Genomic DNA, 20,445 nt, shown 5'->3' with positions numbered 1-20,445 from the left:
CACATACGCATATATACAAAACAAATATGTTTGATAACACACAACAGCCGTTATAACAGGGGTCGGTGACCCAGCTGTCATCCTAGACTAGAACTACAATTTTATGAACGGACTACAAATGTGAGTCGTCCACTGTTTGTGACGTAGCTCGAAACACCGCATAGAAGGAGGGGGACACCTTTCGGCGCGCAGACATGACGTCATCGGCGGAGGGATAGATAGCTGTGAGAGAGAGCAGTGAGGGCAGAGGACTACCAGTACTATCCGCTGCGGACAGAAAGTGGAGGGCGAAAACTCTCGAAACGACAGCTTGCCGTATGCCAATGTGCAAAAATATACAGTTTCGGTAGAGGCCAAGGGATCGAGAATCAGTCGCAGAAGATTCGAGCGTCGGTCATCTGAAAAAGGAGTGTATAAAGATGTCGTCTCCAAGTCCGGGCAAAAGACGAATGGACACCGACGTGGTGAAACTGTATCCTTTAAAATATAAACAACACAATTACTGTAACGCTGTAGCCGTCAAATACCTCCAATATTCACGAAAACAGCCCTGAAACGCCTGTCCTACTGGTTTAAAACCATTCTGGGCGTCCGTCTGCTTTGAAAAACAGTTGTCAAAGCCAGTAATAATGGTTTATTGGATGGTGATCAGCTTTTGACGACAAAAGTGTTTTGATGGTTGTCAGTGCGGCCAGCAACAAAGCCAAGATTCAAAGACGTTAATTTCTCAAATAACACAACTCAACCTAGAAATCAGTTTTTTCTCGACGGGATTTGTTCGTTGTCAGTGTTCAAAGGCAGAAATGTTGAGGATTATTTATAGCAGATATGTTGCTCTGTGTCCTTTGAGTGTTTTGTCATCGCTTTTCTCTGTAAATCCACACCAACGCTTGACATCCACAGGATTTAAGCACATTTTTGTGTAGATACCGATGGGATAGCAATATTTATACGATGTCTGACAAAGCTAGACGTGTTTTTGAACAAAATAGTGGATGTTACTATGCATTTGGCCTGCTAGCGAGCTAGCACTACCTCACAAGCCACTTATTTATTTATTTGTTGATTGTTTTTGTTGCTGTTTCAGAATCAAAATAGACATTCGTGGACCGTTTTACCACGGATTTGTTTGTGTTACACGAAAACAATGAGATGTAGACATGCAGATTGTTGATTTAAACATGGACGTTTTATAAATGCTCTTTAAATAACAACAAATCACAAATGACATAAACTTCACATTCGGCGTCGTTTTATATATTTCTGTCCGAATGTCTTATGTTTTTTTTTTTCCATGGAGGATCCATCTTGTTTTTCTGGCTTTTGTTAAGATCGAATGTTCTCGTTTGGGGGTTAAATGTTTTGACAGGAAATTTAGCCATGTATTTACCATCTTGCTTTTTCTGATTTTAAAGCTTTTGACATGAGAACAGGGGAAGTTGTGTTGTTGCTACAATGCTTGGGTGCGGATGTTTGTCTCTATGCTACTTGTCCATAAGAATCCCTTTAAGTTAGTTCATATGACATTATTGACAGCGAAAGTTTTGTTCAGTTGTTTTTCGTCCGCTTTCGCTCATGGCTATTTTGCGTGCAACATGCTTTATTCGTGGCTTGGCTGTGCTGTCAATGTGTTTTGTTGAGGGTTTTGTCTATCTAAGCATCTAGAACACGCAGTTCTGTTGGCTTTTTAAACGTTTGGTTGATCATTTATGAAGTGCAGTTATGAACAAAAGAAACCCACATATATTTGTTTGCTTTAAAGCCCAAGAAAGTTTTCTTGCTTTTGACTCGGAACTCTTTCGTCCGTGTCGTTTAATTTCCGCCTTGTGTATGATTATAACGTCTACGTATTAAAAGGTAAATTATGAAACACTCTTGGAGATATTTGTTAAAGGCTCTGGGAATGTCTCGTTATGTTTTTGTCTCCAGCAGTAGGAACTAGCCTTATGATTGGCCACTCTGTTACTACCCGGAAACTGCAAGTAGGTGGGATTAAACAATGAGTTGAGTGACAGTATTTCCTAGTTAAAGCTGAAGTGGATGTTTTTTCGATGTTAAATACTTTCCCCCTTATTTAATATTCATTGACACTTATCATTAAGCTGTTATTAGGTTAATTTGTCTAAAAGAAGACTGTGATAAGTGTGGTGCTGTCAAGCCACTGTTTATATGAGTATGTGCAACAGTCAAGTTCTTTAGTATTTTTTTAAATATATATTTAAGTATTTTGGACAATTTCGCTTTAACTATGGTAGAACTTTATATAGACATGAAGTGAAGTAGGGAAAGGGATCCTTAAACTTGGGATGCCCGTACTTTACTGTGGGCTACAAGGTTGTAAATGGTGTAATAGTGTTTTTGAAGCCATTGATCCCCATTACCTGAACATATTTGTAACCCTGGACCACAAAACCAGTCATAAGGGTCAATTTTTAAAAACTGAGGTTTAAACATCATCTGAAAGCTAATAAATAAGCTTTCCGTTGATGTATGGTTTGTTAGGATAGGACAATATTTGGCCAAGATAAAGTTGTCCAAATGAGTTCTTAGAAATCCGTATTACTAATCAAAAATTAATTTTTAATGTATTTACTGTAAGAAAATGTACAAAATATTTTCATGGAACATGATATTTACTTAATATCCTAATGTTTTTTTGTGGCATAATAGAAAAGTTGATCATTTTGACCCATACAATGTATTTTTGGCTATTGCTACAAATAAACCCGGGCTACTTAAGACTGGTTTTGTGTTCCAGGGTCACATTTGTGTTGAACAGTGGAATTCCTAATGGAAAACCTAGATTACCCAGAGAAATCTCCAACAATCAGCAAAGAATTACAACAAGCTATTTACACCCACTCCCATACCACTTTCAAATAGCTTACATTTTTGGATGCATATTTTGCCATTTGCAAAGCATCTTGGGATTATAGTCCTTTCAGTTGTTAAAGCTGATAAGTACACAATCTTATCCACCTTTTTCCTCCTGTAAAAGCGGACGCAGCCATTTGTAAATTTTATGGGTCTGGCTTCCGGTCTCATACGCATCCAGCTATTTTTAGCTGTACAAAACAGCTCAATTGCTGCTTGATATTGCAAATTGGTGCATCTTACCTTGTTATTTTAATGTGTTATCTTAATTATGGATAAACAGTTTTACCGTTTACTGCACATTGTTATTCTTCTCATTATTTCTCTAAAGCGGCTAATAAACTGGACGTCTCGCCCATAGGCTTACTTCCGCATTAAATAAAAAAGCTGGATACCTTTGTCTTCTTGCTTGATTTTAAATATTTTTATGCTTCAAATCAGTTTGTAATGTTATGATTCATCTTGTAGTTTTTCAAAAAGGATCTTTTTAGAATTCTTATAGTTAAAATGAATGGGAAAAATACTTTTGGAAACAAGGCAGCGTTTGTGGTGAGTTTAAGGGTGGAGTCTGTTTGTTAACCAGTAGCAAACAAGGAAGCCTGTTTGGTGACACAAGTGGTGCAGAAAATACACACTTCTGAAGCTGAGGGTAGAGGTTAAAGGTGAAGGGCTTTAATTAGCTGAAAACAGCTGAGGGCACATGCAACTTTTTTAGAGCCCTTAAAGCAGGTGGCAAAGATGTTCTGAAGGTTTCCTTTTAAAGTAATAAAAGGAAGTTCGAAGGAAGATAATTACAGTAATGATGTAATTGATGTAAGTTCCCACAAACCCACAAACCTTTCACTAGGAGAACATAGCGAGTTTAATTGTCCAGGCTGTCCAGAGCCTAATCAGAACCCCTGCTCATTTTAGTGATGTTTGTCTAATTTAAATTAACTTAATCATGTGAGAATTCATGCATGGGATCTAGGACAGCCATGCAACAATATGGTGGGTGGATTGTCACATTTCTGTCATTGCAAAACACATGCAAAGAAGTCCACCCTCCCCCAAAATACACACTGACAGCCATGAGAGAAAACAACTTAAAGACCCAGTTCCCTGAAGGGGAAACCGACAGACATGTGACAACAGGGAGCAGGTTTCCAAAGTGCCTCCTGTTGCTTGGGACAAGTGTTTGCAACTGGGATGTGCATGGAGCTTTCCATGCATAAGTTGTTTTCTGCATTATCCTTCGTTATGAAGGGCAAGCAGCAGGGCCGTTTAGAGCGAGAGAAAGAGAGAGTTGCTGTTATGATCGGACACCGCCATCCACGCTCGGTAATTTGCTGCAGGCACCAGAGAGCTGCGGATCTGGAGCATGCTCAATTGGGAATTCGCAAAATGAATGTCAGAATGACCTCGCCGTGCCGAGCTGCCTTAAGCACTTCCTAAGCTCGAGAGAGAGATGATGACCCGTCTTTGACATCACCAGATACTTCTGAAACATGTTCGAACAGGTCAAAGCTGGCTGTCGGCTTTGACAGGGCAACATGGAATAGCATAATGTCAATATGTTGTGCAACATCTGTTGCACTTCTCATTTAGCCTATCGTCTGCTCGCCGAGTGATGTAGGTCTTTTGAATTTATTTATCTGGAACTCAAAGACCTCCTGATTTAATCAGTGTGGACTGAGCTCTAGTGGTTCTTATCTTGTTTTTTTTTCTTCTCACATTGCCAAACCACGTCTTGATCTAATTAGCTGGAGTAACTGTAACCAAAGTGCTCTAGTTAGCAAGGTCAGTTTACCTAATGATTTGTCATTATGAAATCTAAGTCATCGCTAAGATTTCACTGCACACCTGAGAGTTTAACTGAGGTTGTCCTTTCACGATTTTTAGTTTGACCTACATACACTACCAGTCAAAAGTTCTTGGGCAGAAAGATTTTTAAAGTGTTTTTTTTTTTTTTTTTTTTTTTTTTAAATAAGTGTCTTTTGCTCACCAAGCCTGCATTTGTTTGCTGTTCAAGAAACATTTATTACTGTATTATTATTATCAATATGTAAAACAGTTGAGTAGATTTTTTTTTTCGGGATTATTTGATGAATAGAAAGATCCAAAGATCAGTGTTCATCTGAAATAAAAGGCTTTTGTAACATTATATGCTATACCATTCAAAAGCTTGGAATCTGTATATGTGTATATATATATATATATATATATATATATATATATATATATATATATATATATATATATATATATATATATATATATATATATATATATATATTATTTTGTCAAAGAAACCTGAACAAATTTTACACAGCTGTTTTCAGCATAATAATAATAATTCATGTTTTTCGAGCAGCAAATGAGAATATTAGAATGATTTCTGAAGGATCATGTGACTGGAGTAATGATGCTAAAATTTAGCTTGAAATCACAGAAATAAATTACATTTTAAAATGTATTCAAATAGAAAACAGTTATTTTAAATAGTAAAAATATTTCAGAATTGTACAGCTTTTTCTGTACTTTGAATCAAATAAATGCAGGCTTGGTGAGCAGAAGAGACTTCTTTAAAAACACTAAAAATCTTACTGTTCAAAAACTTTTGACTGGTAGTGTATGAATAAATCTTGGATGAATCCAAGCTACAATTACATTATTATTATGTCATGTTGTGCAGCATTTCAGTGTGACCAGACAAATTATGTACTGGAAATTGCTTTTATGCCTGGTTAGAACATGATATCATGTTAAGTTCAGCATTCATAAACTATAATTCCCCATTCAATGGTGATTTGATGACTTAAGCCAGGTTTGAGCATTGCGTATGGAGGTATGCACTTAACACAAGTGCGGTAGATCCATGACTACTTGCTGTTTTTCTTGCACAACTCGTTGATCTGTAATCAAGGGACTTTTGTGTTGGATTATTGTAAACTTGCTTCCACTGTGAGCAATTGTTTGGCAAATAACAGCGTTTATAGAGTCTGCATAATGGCCACTGGCATCATTGCCAGCTCTTACATGTTCTTTGAATATGCAAACACACATCTAGGTGTTCCTATTGAGGTATCCTTGTTTAATCTTGACTGCTTAAAAACAAGTAGAGGATTATAAACGGACAGCCAGTCTCCTTCAGGAATGCTTTGCTTCTCTATCCACTTGTTTGACTGCCAGGTCTTTAGACGCGCAAACAAAAGCCACATAGGCGATTTTACACAGGAAAAATAAAGAGACTGACTGTTAGTTAGAAAGATGATTACGCAATCCCACCTTCCCTGAGATGCCCAGGCGTCGCTGTTTGTAAACAGAATTTGTTAATGGAAGTGACCTCAGCGGTATGAGTTGAAATGCTGAAGGTTTGTCATAACACTTCAGCGCCATGCATGTGTGCCGGCGAGGGGGAGGGGATTCCTAGTGTACCAGCATCCATTGTTCGGGCTTCGCTAAATTGGGGAAAGATGCAGGGAGCAGCGAAAGTTTTCCGGGGCCCTTGCCAGCATGGAAAACCAGGGACATTAGAAATGCCTCCTGTGTTTAGTGGTGTGTATCGGATCCCTGTGGTGCTGAGGCAGAGGCCCCGGTGTGTAAGACCAATCGAGGGCTTTATCTAGTGCGATCGGCCGCTTTGTGCACGAGCTGACATCCGGCCTGCCTCGGCCTGCTATTATTTATTTGCCCATGGAGTCTTATGACTGCGCTATAGAATGATATTCCCCATCATTCTCATCTGTTTTTGCTGTTAGAATGCGTGTGTTGAACTGAAATGGCTCAGAAAGGCTGACGCTTGGTGTCAGGTTTACCAAGCGTTGATCATGCTGCTCAACTGGTAGAGCATGGCGCTAGCAATGTCAACGTTACAGGTTTGATTCTCAGGGTATGTGTTTATTGATGAAATGCAGGGTTGTAGCTTGAATGAACTGTAAGTTGCTTTGGATAAAACCGTAAATATACCTTTGCAAATGCAAAAATAAATTTTCATTTGCTGTTTGATATATGGTTTTGGAAAAACTTTCAAAATAGTATATGGAAAGTATTTTAGCAGTAAGATTTTTCAATGTTTTATAAAGAAGTCTGCATTAATTTGATCCAAAGTACAACAAAATCAGTAAAATTTTGAAATGTTTTTACTATTTAAAATAACTGTTTTCTACTTATGTAAATTTAAAATGTGATTTATTCCTGTGATCAAAGCTACATTTTCAGCATCATTACTCTTCAGTGTCACATGATCCTTCAGAAATCATTCTAATATGCTTATTTGCTGAGAAACAATTATTATTATTATTGTTATTATTAATATCAATATTTTAAACAGTTGAGTACTTTTTTAAATTCTTTAAATAGATAGAAATGAATACTTTCATTTAGCGAGGATGCTTTAAATTGATCAAAAGTGATGATAATAATTATAATGTTTTTTGAGCAGCAAATATGAATATTAGAATGATTGCTGAAGGATCATGTGACTGGAGTAATGATGCTAAAATGAAGCTTTGAAATATATTTTAAAATTACATTTTAAAATATATTCAAATTGAAAACGGTTCATTTAAATAGTAAAAATATTTCAAAATTTTACAGCTTTTTCTGTACTTCGAATCAAATAAATGGAGTTCTGGTGAGCAGAAGAGACTTCTTTAAAAACATTAAAAATCTTACTGTTCAAAAACTTTTGACTGGTGATTTTCCATTTAATATAATTTTTAATTAATATTAAATTTAATTTAATAATTTCTTTTATTTAGTGTCATTTCTTTGTCTTTTTGTGGAGCTTTACAATTGGATTAGCCATCCATTTTGATTGTATGATAAACAGTAGCCTGAACATTCTGCTGAACGTCTCCTTTTATGTTCCTTGGATGAAAAACATTATTTGGTTTTTGAGCAGTGAGAATGTGAATTAGGACATAATTTACATTTTTGCCTTAAATCTATCTTTTGTTTCAGTTTCTGTGCCAAAAGCGTATCATTTCTATAGCTATAGCCAGATGTCACCCACTGTTTCTGTATACAAGCTCAAACTTTCCACCACAAGAGTCTCAATGTAGATGAGTTTATTGACTGTAAAGGATTGTTTCTGTTACAGTGAGTTTGACGGACAGGGAGGGCAAGTGGTCGGGTCGTGGATGCGTCTGCCCCTTGACAGTGTGAGATTTGAGGCCCTCTGTAATCCCACAATAACACTGCAGTTTCCTGCACGCATGGCCAACCTCGGGCTGAAAACAGATGGACTGAAGTTCCTCTCTTTGTCTGATGATGTTTGGGGCTGCGCTGCGTGTGCGCTTTTTTTCCCTTTTGAGAATAGAAGGGTTGTGTTTTACAACGGTCCAAAACACACAACGATTATCCATTAGATCAAATCTAAATGCTGCAGATAAACAGATGTAATCACTACGGTGAAACTAGATAATCAGATTAGCTTTGATGTATATGAATATCTTTGTGACCTATATTAGCCTGTCTTGCTCTACTAATGCATAATGTATGTCAAGGTTAGATGGCCTTATTTGACGGAAAAGCTTGATGTATAGCATTTGGACAAGTTGAGGTGTAATCAGCTGAGTGCACAGGCGCTTTATCGTGACGCTGCATGATGTTTAAGGTGATATGGTTGCTTGAGCCATGGTGTGGTGCAAACTGATGGACCCTGCCCTTTTCAACCCACAGAAACCAGTTTGGGGCAACCAAAAAAAGAGTATGAATGTGTGTATGTGTATGTATGTATATATGTTTATATATAATCTCAGTGGTGTCCTTTTTTTTTTTTTTTTTTTTTTTTTTTTTTTTTTTTTTTTCTTTTTAATTAAATGTAAATTCATGTCCTGGTCACATTTTTTTTTTGGTTAAAACGGCATTACTTACAAAATGTAAATTAATTACAAAAATGTTATTAATAATAGGCTATTCTGTTTATTAAAACCAAGTATAAAACTCATCTATTTAGTTTTTTTTTTTTTTTAAAGCATTTTACCTTTTTTTCCAAAATAATAACTCAAGGCAGTAACAATTTAACAAAATATTTAATTTAAGCAATTATATATTTTATTTATCAACTGACGTAGGGCTGTCACTAACAATTATTCTGGTAATCGAATAATTAGTCAATTATTCTGACAATTAATCAAGTAATAATTGATTATTCTGACAATTAATTGAGTGATCGGATAATTATATATTTTTTGAGGAATATAGACCTAAGCAAACAATTGCCTTATTCAAATAGTTTCAAATGTAAGTAATCATATCGTTGTATGGAACAAAACTGAAAATAAATAATATATTATAAAACAATAGAACTAACGTACATTACGGATTATATCAAAGGCCTGATGGTTGTTTTTACACTTCAATGCACGATCTAATTCATCTTTAATATTGACTACACAACAGCTAATTCAAATGGCCACTTAATCTTTAATATTTGGCCGTTTCTTTACGACAGAAATGCTACAGCCACTGAAATGTATTGAATATGTGGATATCAAAACGTGTAAACGCAGTGAGGGTTTGAGATTTTACTTTGAAATCACGATAAGTAGTTAGCATATTTAGAAACATGATGCATTTTCCTGTGCTGCCTTAGGTTTATAAATAATTTATAAATAATTTAATTGAATTGTAGCGTTTGTGAATTCACAGTATTATGATTTATTATGATTTTGAAAATGGTTTAATATATAATACAGCTTTAGAAAATAGTGGAATGCACCACTTCTGGTATTTTGCTGGTTATTTGACATGGGCAAAATGCAACCGAGGATTTTTTTATTTTTATATAATAGAGTATTCAGATTGAATCAAGGAATCATGACAGCCCTAAACTGATGTTCAGCTGTTCTTTTTCATAATAACCTTATTTCCGGATCATAAGTGATCAAAGCTTGGTAAAGATTAGTCACAGACCCGGAGATGTACTTTCAATTTTTAACAAGCTGCTCACTAAAAACCCCCACAAATCATGTTTTCAGGCCATTTGAAATTTGACTTGACAAAGTTTGACTTAAACTGGTCTCATAGAAGTGTGCGAATTGTTTACTTTTAAAGTTAGTGTTGACTCTGTTCATTCAGAGTGATTTGCGAACCTGAATAAACACAAGAGGCAGGATTTATCACATGATCCAATCGTAGATGATCTTAACCAGTCATATCACAATGGAGGCATTGCCTCCTCTCACGTGACTTTCCCCCGTTCATTCTCAGTTACCCCCCACCAAACTTACCGCACGCTTTACGGGGTCTGTTAAAACTCAAAGGGGCTCAGTGGAGGCGAGAGAGACGTGGACTCCCTCTGTAACTTCACCTGCTTTTGGACGGTTTTAATTTAGAAAAATAGTGATTTATGCACTTCATGTCTCATTTCGTAATATGTGCGTTGTTTTTTTTGTACTATGAATTTTTTTTATCATCTAATTTGTTGAGGATACACTGCCTCCCTACTAAATGCAATGCAGGTCAGTATGCCAAGGGACGAAATAAACATCTCAAGCAGCGTCAGGCAGACTAACATTAATGAAAGCTCATTGTAGCGCTCTGTTTTGTTGCTGTTTGTCTATGGAAATAAGAGCAGGGTCCACTTGGCCGCAGCATGTGATTGAGATTCTGGCGCGAGGCAGCGTTTGGCTGGTTTGTGAGTTTTCAGGAGCCAGTCCTGAGAGAGCAGGAAAGAGATCAAGATCTCTCACAAGAGATTCTGCAACTCATAATAGCACCGTAGCCTTGTGATGCCTCAACTGCGTAAACTTTATGGCCTCATTTATTAGTCATTAGCTTGAAATATATGCTTAGTCAAAGTCACAGCTCTGTTTAGAAGTTGTTATGAACACTGTGTTCACTTTCCATGAGCATTTTAGCTCTGAAAGTACTTAATTTTCTGTTCTTTGTGAATATGCGGTTAAGTTGTACACTGTGTGCCAACAAACATTCTCAGGTCATGCGTGCCAATGCACAGGTTGAAGTTTTATACACAAGGGTATTTCAATTTGGATTTCGCTGCCTTTGAACTGAGTTGAGACAGGCATTGATATGTAAAGTGTGCTGAGGCTTTTCTTTCCCTGTCTCTTTTTCTCCATCAGTATTCACAGACTATGTTCAGGCCTCTGGGATCAGAGTTTTCATCCTAACAGAGCGCTTCAGATTGCAGCATTCCACTCGGAATAAGAAACTTGTGATGTCGGAAGGGAGGTTAGCTGCTAAAATCAAAACAGATTTGGATCCTGCGCTACAGTAGATCAGAATACTTTACCTCAACACGCCAGGCCCGCTCAACTTTAATGCTGTACCATATGTGACCTATGGGTTTACGGCATTTTGTAGTGTTACTGCTAACTTTATGAATAGTTTGGTTGTTAGAAGGAGACCAGAATGTGGGTGGTCATTTTGAAAATGGCTTTTAGGAAAAAGTAGCACTGATTCCAAGTAGCAATCATTTCCCTTGCAGTGAACAATAAGCGCACCTCAAATGAATCAGAACGCAAATGAAGTCAGCTGCCGGTTTTAGATTAAATCAAAGGTTTGTCGGGTCCCATGATATTGGTGTCGGCAACATAGTACGGCTACAGACATGCACATCTGAAACCATTTTAAACGCAGAAAACGTGAGCCATGTCAGGTTCTGTGATGTCATTTCCTGTCCTTAAAGTTACAACAGAGAAAATCATGTGCAAGTGTTATTTTTGTATTTTTATATACTATTATATTTTCAGTTTTCTTTTAAATTTGTCATTTTAATTGTAGCTTTCGACATTTTGTAAAAAAAAATTATTTAACTTTAGTTTATTACTTTTAACTTTTATGTTTTAGTATTTTATTTTACTTAAATTATTTCATTTGTTTTATATTTCATAAGTAGCACGGGTATATTTGTGGCAATAGCCAACAATACGATGTATGGGTCAAGATTATACATTTTTTTTTAAAAATCATTAGGATATTAAGTAAAGATCATGTTCCATGAATATATTTTGTACATTTCCTACTGTAAATGTATCAAAACTCCATTTTTTATTAGTAATATGCATTGCTAAGAACTTCATTTGGACAACTTTTAAGGTGATTTTCTCAATATGAATTTTTTTTTTTGCACCCTCAGATTCCAGATTTTCAAATATTGTCCGATCCTAACAAACCATACATCAATGGAAAGCTTATTTATTCAGCTTTCAGATGATGTATAAAGCTCAATTTAAAAAAAACTGACCCTTATGACTGGCTTTGTGGTCCAGGGTCACATATAGTTTAAGGTTTAGTCACCAGTAACAGATGTAAAACCTCCAGCATAAACACTTTTGCTACAAATAATCATTCAATAATTATCAAATCGATTGTGTAAGTTTTTAGTTAAAGGGACAGAGTGCAATCCGCTCCAAACCCGATATGTTCAGGCTGTGTCCTGTTAGTGTTAGCAAACACAATCTAACTGAATCTCTTTGTACTCCAATGTTGCTAACAGAAAGCATTATTATGTTTAGTTCAGGCTGTGAACTCCAGGTCTTTACATGACCCTGTGTGAAATGACACACATGTATGTCACTGCCCTGAACGCTATTTTACAACAGCTCCACTTATTTAGAGGGCACGGCACGGCGTGTTTAAAGTCAGCGTCCATTTTGGCCAGAGGTCAGCTGGACTCGGAGGATAGCAGTGATAGTCAGCACTACCATTGTGGTTTAAGGTCGCAGAACAACTGGTCACCATTTAAAAATTACATATGAAGATGCCAGCAAATCTTATGAAAGAGACAATGTTTTTAAGGGTGAAAAAAAAAAAAAAAAAAAAAACTATTATTACTACCTAATCTTGGATTATTTTATTAGTAGTTATTATGTTATGACAAGATGACTTATTATATTTTTTAAAATATATAAATTAAATGCATGCTATTTAACTAACATGGATCTAATTATTATTCATCTTTTATTTATTTTTTTTTTTATTGTGTTTGAATTGTTTTCAAATTGCTTTATTTTAAAAGTAATTATAATAAAGTATTGCATATTAATTATTGTGATTCAATTATGGTTACATTGTTTTTATAAATATTATGTAAAATAAATATAAAGTTAGTGCATAGGTAATTAATTTTCTGTCTTTACAATCAATTAAATCTTATATATCAACCAGGGTTATTATAGTTTTAAAACTAAAACCATTGAAAATTGTTATATGAAATAAAATACAAAATAAAAATTGTTAAAAAAATGGCTAGTTCCCAAAGAAATTTCTCATATTTGTTTAATTTAACTTGATGTACTAAAATAACTAAAATCAAAACCACTACCAATAAACGTTTCAAACTATCAATTAAAAAAATCTCAGAAATACTAAAATAACATATCAAAGTTATACCAGCCGTCAGCCATGCTTCTCTTTATAATATATGTCAACCACTAATAATGGGCTATATTTTGGTTGCTGTGTTCTTTTTTTTTTAGGTTAGGGTTAGTTTCGATCTGAATCTCACTTCATGACTTCATAATGACCCATCCATCCATTTGTTCTCTAAGCCACTCATCATCTGTAGTTCTTAATGCCACTGATAATGTAAATGATGAGTTTCAGTCATAATAATTTCCTGCTGTGGTTTTCCTGGGTGGCTACGCTATTAGTTAAAGCTATGAGGTATGATGTGGATCAAATTGCTAATCTTACAGGTAAACGGTCTTACGCCTTTACCAAAAGTGAATGGCGATACTAGATTCCACTCTTTTCCCCCCCTCCTCACTCATCCGCTCTCATACACACACATGCACGCATATATAACCAGGCAGCTGCTGGTTGCTTTCAAATCAACAAATGCACACTTATGGGACATACTGGCACAGCGCATAATGTTTGTGATGTGCATGTTGCCAACGAATATGCAACTGTGTCATAATGTTTATTCAACAGTTCACTAGTGAAGATGGCTACAGATGACTGTACCTTTATGAGACATAATGCAAACAGACTATCTGGATTTGATCTTAGCATTGCATGCATCTACAGGAGGCCCACGTAGCCTATATAGGTGTTTGCACTTGTAGTTGTGTGAGTATGTGCTGTGATGTGGTATATGTATCACAGAGTGTATGTTGTGTTAGAGCAGGGTGGTGTTTCTGTTCTGCCACAGGGCTGTGTAAAATGTATAGCTTTTTTTCTTTCTGTCAACCAAACAGCCATTGTTGCCATGTATATTTCAAATGCTTAATATAAGATTTATGACAAGGTTAAAATTAACTTTTTAAAATAACCGAGGCACTTTTTTTCTTTTAATAAATTAACCAACTTGATCTCATTACGAAAATGTACCTGTGGGAACGTTTTGTGACGTATTGATTTGTTGACGTTTTGTGACGTTATTATTATTATTATTATTAATATTATTAGTTAGGACAAGGGAATTTGTATGCAGTATGTGTGTGTGTGTTTGCAATAATTGATACCGATTATTACAGATCAAGTAGACCAATAACCAGTATTTTGATGTATGTTTGGTGTAAAAATGAAAAATTTGTGTCAAAATTAAGAATAACAAGGGCTCTGACAAAAACTTTCTTTAAATGCTTTTAAATTATTTTATTGGTTTTGAAAATGACTGATAACCTGATAATGAGTTGTGGATTTAAAGTTTTAAAATTTATTAACTGAAATGAACAGTTTGAGCTAATTTAAGGAAATAAATCAAACATTCCAACTGTAATCTCTATTGCTATTAATCACTAAGATTAAATTGCTATAAAAGCTTGCATACTAAGTTACAAAGAATTTTTTCTGATGGCAAAGCCTTCAGGAAGCATAATGGCCAAGGAGCCATTAATCCTTAAAATCATTGCCATATTCAAAATGTTACTTCATTTCATATCACCAGCCAAATCACAACCATATAATGAATTTTTGATATATTGCCCAGCCTTAGTCTGGAGTGCAGCAGATGTCCAGGAGCGAAGACGACCGTCTCAGAGCTGTGCATGCGCCTGCTGATCAAATGAAAGCTAGTTAATTAGGGAATTAAATAGAGCCCTAATGGAGAGAGTCAGTGTGTTCAAATTAAAAGTTTCAGATCATGATATCTCAGATTACTAGTGGTGTACCTCAGGGCTCAGTTTTGGGCCCTCTTCTGTTTATAATTTGTGCATTGTTTTATTTTGATTTATTGTTTATGTATTTTATTATTTATGTGTTTTGAGAGGCCCCCATAAATAGAATGAAATATTATTATTATTATTAGAGTTAGGACAAGGGAATTTCTGTGCAGTATTTGTGTGTGTGTTTGCTGTGGCCAGACTGTTTTGCGTTGTAATACTGTGCACTTTTCACTAATTCACCCAATCTCTTTCTGAGATCTAACCAGATTCAATAAAAATCCTTGAACTTTCATACATGTGACTCCAGAGGTAAGCTGCACACAGCATAGCTTCAGTCCTGAGCTGAGCAGACTTACACAGCGAGTCATTGAGCCAGGCAGCTGGGGAAGGGTGTGAGGTTACACTAGGATAGGAAGTTGTTTGAGGGGCACTGGCATTGGCCATAGATGGCTTCCTGTTAGGTTTGACGTCACCTGATGCAAATCATGACCTGTGTTCGCTAGACAGTTGAATGGAATCTTAAACCTCAAGGTGCGTCTTGTCTGTTTCTCCATCAGTGAACCCGTGTACTTCCTCTTAGCGTCATGCAGACTTAAAAACTGCCACACTTCCTGTCTTTCATCTGCCCAACTTGAGCAAAATGCTGTGCTTGTGACAGCATGACAATGTGAGAGAGAGAGAAAAACCTCTGTGTCTTTTCACAGAAAGCCACCCTATCTATACTCCATTAGAGTCCAACAGTTCTGGAATTTAAAAAATCTATTTTATCAATAAGTGATTTATTTTACTTTAATGTCAGCAGAAGTGAACTGTGCTGTTGGGTAATGTTGGTAAATGCTTCTGGGAACCCATAAAGTTTACTTTTTCTTTTGTTATGTGAAATTTTACAAGCTAAATTTGGTTATTTCAGTAGGAACCAATATGATTTGTGACCCAGGATCATAAGGGTGCATTTTTTTGAAATTGTAATTTATACATCATCACAGCTATTTAAAAATCTGGAATCTAAGGGTGGAAAAACTAAATATTGAGAAAATGGCCTTTAAAATTGTCCAAATAAAGTTCTTAGCAATGCATATTACTAATTGAGAATGAACTTTTGATATATTTACAATAGGAAATTAACTAAATATCTTGATGGAACGTGATCTTTACTTAATACTCCTAATGATTTTTGGCATAAAAGAAAAATGTATTGTTGGCTTTCGCTGCAAATATACCCGTGCTACTTATGACTGGTTTTGTGGTCCAGGATCACATACAGTATTTCGCTTGAATGGGTTCAAGTGTAAATGTGCGTCAAAGACTGACACCGAAGAGAAGTAATTGTTGCGTAAAGTCGTAATTTTTGTTTTCTGTGTTCACAAAAGTATTCTCACTGATGTCACATGGACATGAAAGCTTTCGGGCTTCCTCAAAAATATATTAATTTGTGTTCTGAAGTTGAACGAAGGTCTTTGGATTTAGAACAACATGAGTAATTAATGACAGAATTTTCATTTTTGGGTGAACTATCCCTTTAAGGATGCTTTTGGAAAATTCCATGTGGTAGCTTCTGCATGCAATTATACCTTAATATGAGGTTTAGATAAAAATAGTTAGCACATTTAGCTTGTGTGAGGGCTTGAGTGTGTCTGTCTGTATTTGTAGATGTGCACCACAAGCTCCAGCTGTTTTTTTTAACCAACATTAGTAGACTTGACACTATTAGTGGACTGAGGTGTCTGAGCGGATTACAAAATAGAAACACTTTGGACAGAATGTCCACAGCCTTTGGCATAAACATAAATATTTTAGACCACAAAGCTTTTACCCAGACACTCTTACATGAGCTGGCCTGCGGTGGGATAGTGATGTATTGTCTTTAATCATCTGTAAATAATGTGGCGCTAACAAGCAGACAGTGTTTTCCACCCTGTTGGCAGTGGGTAAATATTTTGCCTGCACCCCAAGGCCAGCCAGTAGCATTAGGTGTCAGAGAAACAAGATTATCTCCTTTCTGTGTTTGTCTGTAATGATGAATGAATGCGTCTCAGGAAAGAACATGCTGCTACTCCGTCGTGCCTTGGCAGTTGATGTCTGCCCGCTGCTTTCATCCTTGGCAGTGCACAATGAACAGGAGGGATTTGCTCCTGCAGGGAGGGGGCAAACCTGGCTATTGTGTTTGTGTCTTTTTCACAAGAGACGGATTTAATTGTAATTGTACCCTGTGACTCATGCTGTGATTCAGCGCGGTGGCCGTTGACTTGTACGGTGCTATTAAAATGACTGAGATCACACTCCGCCTGACTGTCAGCCTGCATACCTGTGTTTTACTTCAGATCTCACAGATGTACAATAACTGTCTTTTTGTTCTTTTTTAACCCAAAGGGCACAGCAGAGCAAGGCAGCTTCTCTATAACATCATATACCTAGACATGTGCTTGTCTAGACCTGTTCGCTCACACAGGTTTATAAACACTCGTAATCATCTGTGTATAAGACGGCATTGTGCAACCAACCGCAACAGCTGGTTGGAATCCGTGTCTAAGCACGTGTTTCGACGTACATATGCGCTAATATGATTGGTGCTCGTTCTTCCTTCTTAAACTTATCTGATATTTCTGAGTGTGGTGATTGATCAGGCTCTTTAGTGTGTGATTAGATTATACATGTGCGTAAAGGAACATTGGCCCAAGGGTCTCCTGTAGATTATGGCTTAATCCATACAAATCCATTGAAGGGGGAGGGAGCGCTGAGATTGGTGAAAACAGGTGGGTGTCAAAACAGCGTCTTGTGCGAAGAGAACGCATCTGGGTTGCTTTGTCAGCAGCCGGATTGAGCCTTGGGCAGGAGTTAAACCCTTGTTTTGGAGAATTTCGCTAAAGGTTATGTGCGTTGAACAATATCAGAAGTGCTGTCAAAGCAAACGCAGCATTTCTCTTGCTTGCATGTTTTGGGGAAACGATGCATCACTGCTTTGATAAATAGTACAGCGTGGTTTCACTTTGTAAGAACTGTAGAAGTAGTTGATGCGGAATTTAAAGTTGACATCTGTGACCCTGGACCACAAAACCAATCATAAGTAGCACGGATATATTCGTAGCAATAGCTAACAATACATTTTATGGGTCTAAATGATCAATTTTTCTTTTATGCCAAAGATCATTAAGATTTTAGATTAAGATCACGTTCCATGAAGAGATTTTGTAAATTTCCTACCGTAAATATATCAAAAATTAATTTTTGATTAGTAATATGGATTTCTAAGAAATCCATTTGGGCAACTTTAAAGGCGATTTTTCTAAATATTTTTATTTTTTTCTACACTGTAAAAAATAAAATACACAATTTGTTGAGTCAGCTAAAAATAATTTGTTACCCTTCTGCCTTAATTTAAGTTCAGTCAACTAAAATAAGTTTAGTCAACTTGAAATGTTAAGTTGTACTAAGTAACAACTTAGATATTTGTGTTTGCTAAACTTAACAGATGGGTAAGTAACCCAGCTGCCTTAAAATTTTAAGTTGATTCAGATCAAATATCTAAGTTGTCTTTTAGTATAATTTAACATTTCAATTTTAAATCAACTTTTTTTGAGTTGACTGAACTTAAAATTTTAAGGCAGCCAGGTTACAAATTATTTTAAGTTGACTCAGCAAATTGTTTTTTACAGTGTACATTTTCAAATAGTTTTTCAACCAAATATTGTCCTATCCTAACAATCCACACATCAATGGAAAGTGTATTTATTCAGATTTTAGATTATGTATAAATCTTGATTTAAAAAAACTGACCCATAATTTATCTAATATTTAGATTGTCAGATTTGTTTTTCAATTACTACAAATGATTTTTAATCGTTTTAGTTTTCATTCATGTAATGATTTTCTTGGTTCAGTGATTTTGAAGAATGTTAAAGGATTAGTTCACTTCCAGAGTAAAAATTTCCTGATAATTGACTCACCCCTATGTCATCCAAGATGTTCTTTTTTTTCTTCTTCAGTCTAAAAGAAATTAAGGTTTTTGAGGAAAACATTCCGGGATTTTTCTCCGTATAGTGGACTTCAGTGGGGATCAACTGGTTAGGTCCAAATTGCAGTTTCAATGCAGCTTCAAAAGGCTCTACACGATCCCAGACGAGGAATAAGGATCTTATCTAGCAAAACGATGGGTCATTTCCTAAAAACCTTAAATGCTCATCTTGCGATAGCTCTGCGTTCACATTGTAAAGGTCACGCGTGATGAAGACGGAGATACCGACCCAGTGTTTACAAAGCGAATGTGCAAAGAAAGTCAAACGCCCTTTACTAAAAAAGGTAAAACGGGGATGTCGGACGATTTTGAAGTTAAAGAAGAAGAGTTTTTCGCCCATTTGTGAAGTTGCATTTATGCATCGGAGAGCTAGTGCAAGATGAGCATTTGTGGTTAAAAAGTATGTAAATGTTACTTTTGTTTGTTAAGTGATTGAGCATTTCACTAGATAAGACCATTATTCTTCATCTGGGATCATGTAAAACTCTTTGAAGCTGATTTGAAACTGCAATTTGGACCTTCAGCTTGTGGATCCCTATTGAAGTCCACTATATGGAGAAAAATCCTGGAATGATTTCCTTAAAAACCTTAATTTCTTTTCGACTGAAGAAAGACATGAACATCTTGGATGACATGGGGGTGAGGAAATGACCAGGGAAACATTATTCTGGAAGTGAGCTAATCCTTTAACGCTGTTCTTTCCGAAACAATGAAAGTGAATGGGAGCTGGTACTGTCTGGCTTCAAAAATGGCAAAAAGGCACTATAAAAGTAGTCTGCACTACTTGTTTGTTCTGTTTCAAGTTAGGTTTAATGCTGAAATCTGTAGTAAATAATGTCTGAAACTGTCTTTCTGACTCAAAGCTGCTTTAAAAGTGTCTTGGCATCATATTTTGGTTTTAAAGAACAGCGCAGCTTGGATCAATCTGCTGAGTATCTCCTTTCGTGTTTCACGCTGGAAAACACGTATCATATATTATTGGGGTGACTTAAGGATGAGTAGATAATGACAGAACCATTTCTTTAATGCGTACCGGATTTCTGGACAGTTAATAATGATCTATTTTAAATCTGTGTCAGCGATGCCTCAGTGGAGAGACACGTGCCTTGCAGTTCAGACGAAGAATTGAGGTAAAATTGAATTATTAAATCAATAGAGGTTTTAATGTACAGTACTAATAAATGACTCTCGAAGGATGAAGGTGGAGAGGAATACAACCTATATTTTCAGTATGACTCCGTCTCCTTCTGTGTAGTTTTTAGGATGAAGGAAAACAGCAGGCATCAAACCTGCCTCAAAGGCATGAGGAATGGTGAAAAACCCCTGCAGCCTCCAGGGTTCTGCTTTCCTGAGTGTGTATGTGTGTATTTGTACATGCATGAGCAATTGCTTTTGTGTCTATTCAAAAGTAGCTGAATATACAGGCGAAAAGTAGTCCCATGTGTCATTGGGCACAGCTAGACAGCTCAGTGTGGCGCTTCTCCATTGGAGGTCTGATGA

At 36.2% G+C, this 20,445-nt stretch overlaps 1 protein-coding gene across 1 annotated transcript in view; it reads left to right on the top strand.

The window, feature by feature from the left end:
• The first annotated feature begins 197 nt into the window (after positions 1 to 197).
• ube2h (ubiquitin-conjugating enzyme E2H (UBC8 homolog, yeast)) overlaps positions 198 to 20,445 on the top strand; it is a 33,331-nt gene continuing 13,083 nt past the window's right edge. Inside the window, exon 1 of the mRNA XM_051107430.1 lies at positions 198 to 472. Within this exon, the coding sequence (XP_050963387.1) occupies positions 420 to 472 (53 nt within the window). The 5' untranslated portion in view covers positions 198 to 419. The remainder of the gene's footprint in view (positions 473 to 20,445) is intronic.

This window comes from Labeo rohita, chromosome 4 (assembly GCF_022985175.1).
Source record: "Labeo rohita strain BAU-BD-2019 chromosome 4, IGBB_LRoh.1.0, whole genome shotgun sequence".
Classification (NCBI taxonomy): domain Eukaryota; kingdom Metazoa; phylum Chordata; class Actinopteri; order Cypriniformes; family Cyprinidae; genus Labeo; species Labeo rohita.
The sequence above is the reverse complement of the archived record's forward strand: the minus strand, read 5'-3'. Positions and strand labels throughout refer to the sequence as shown.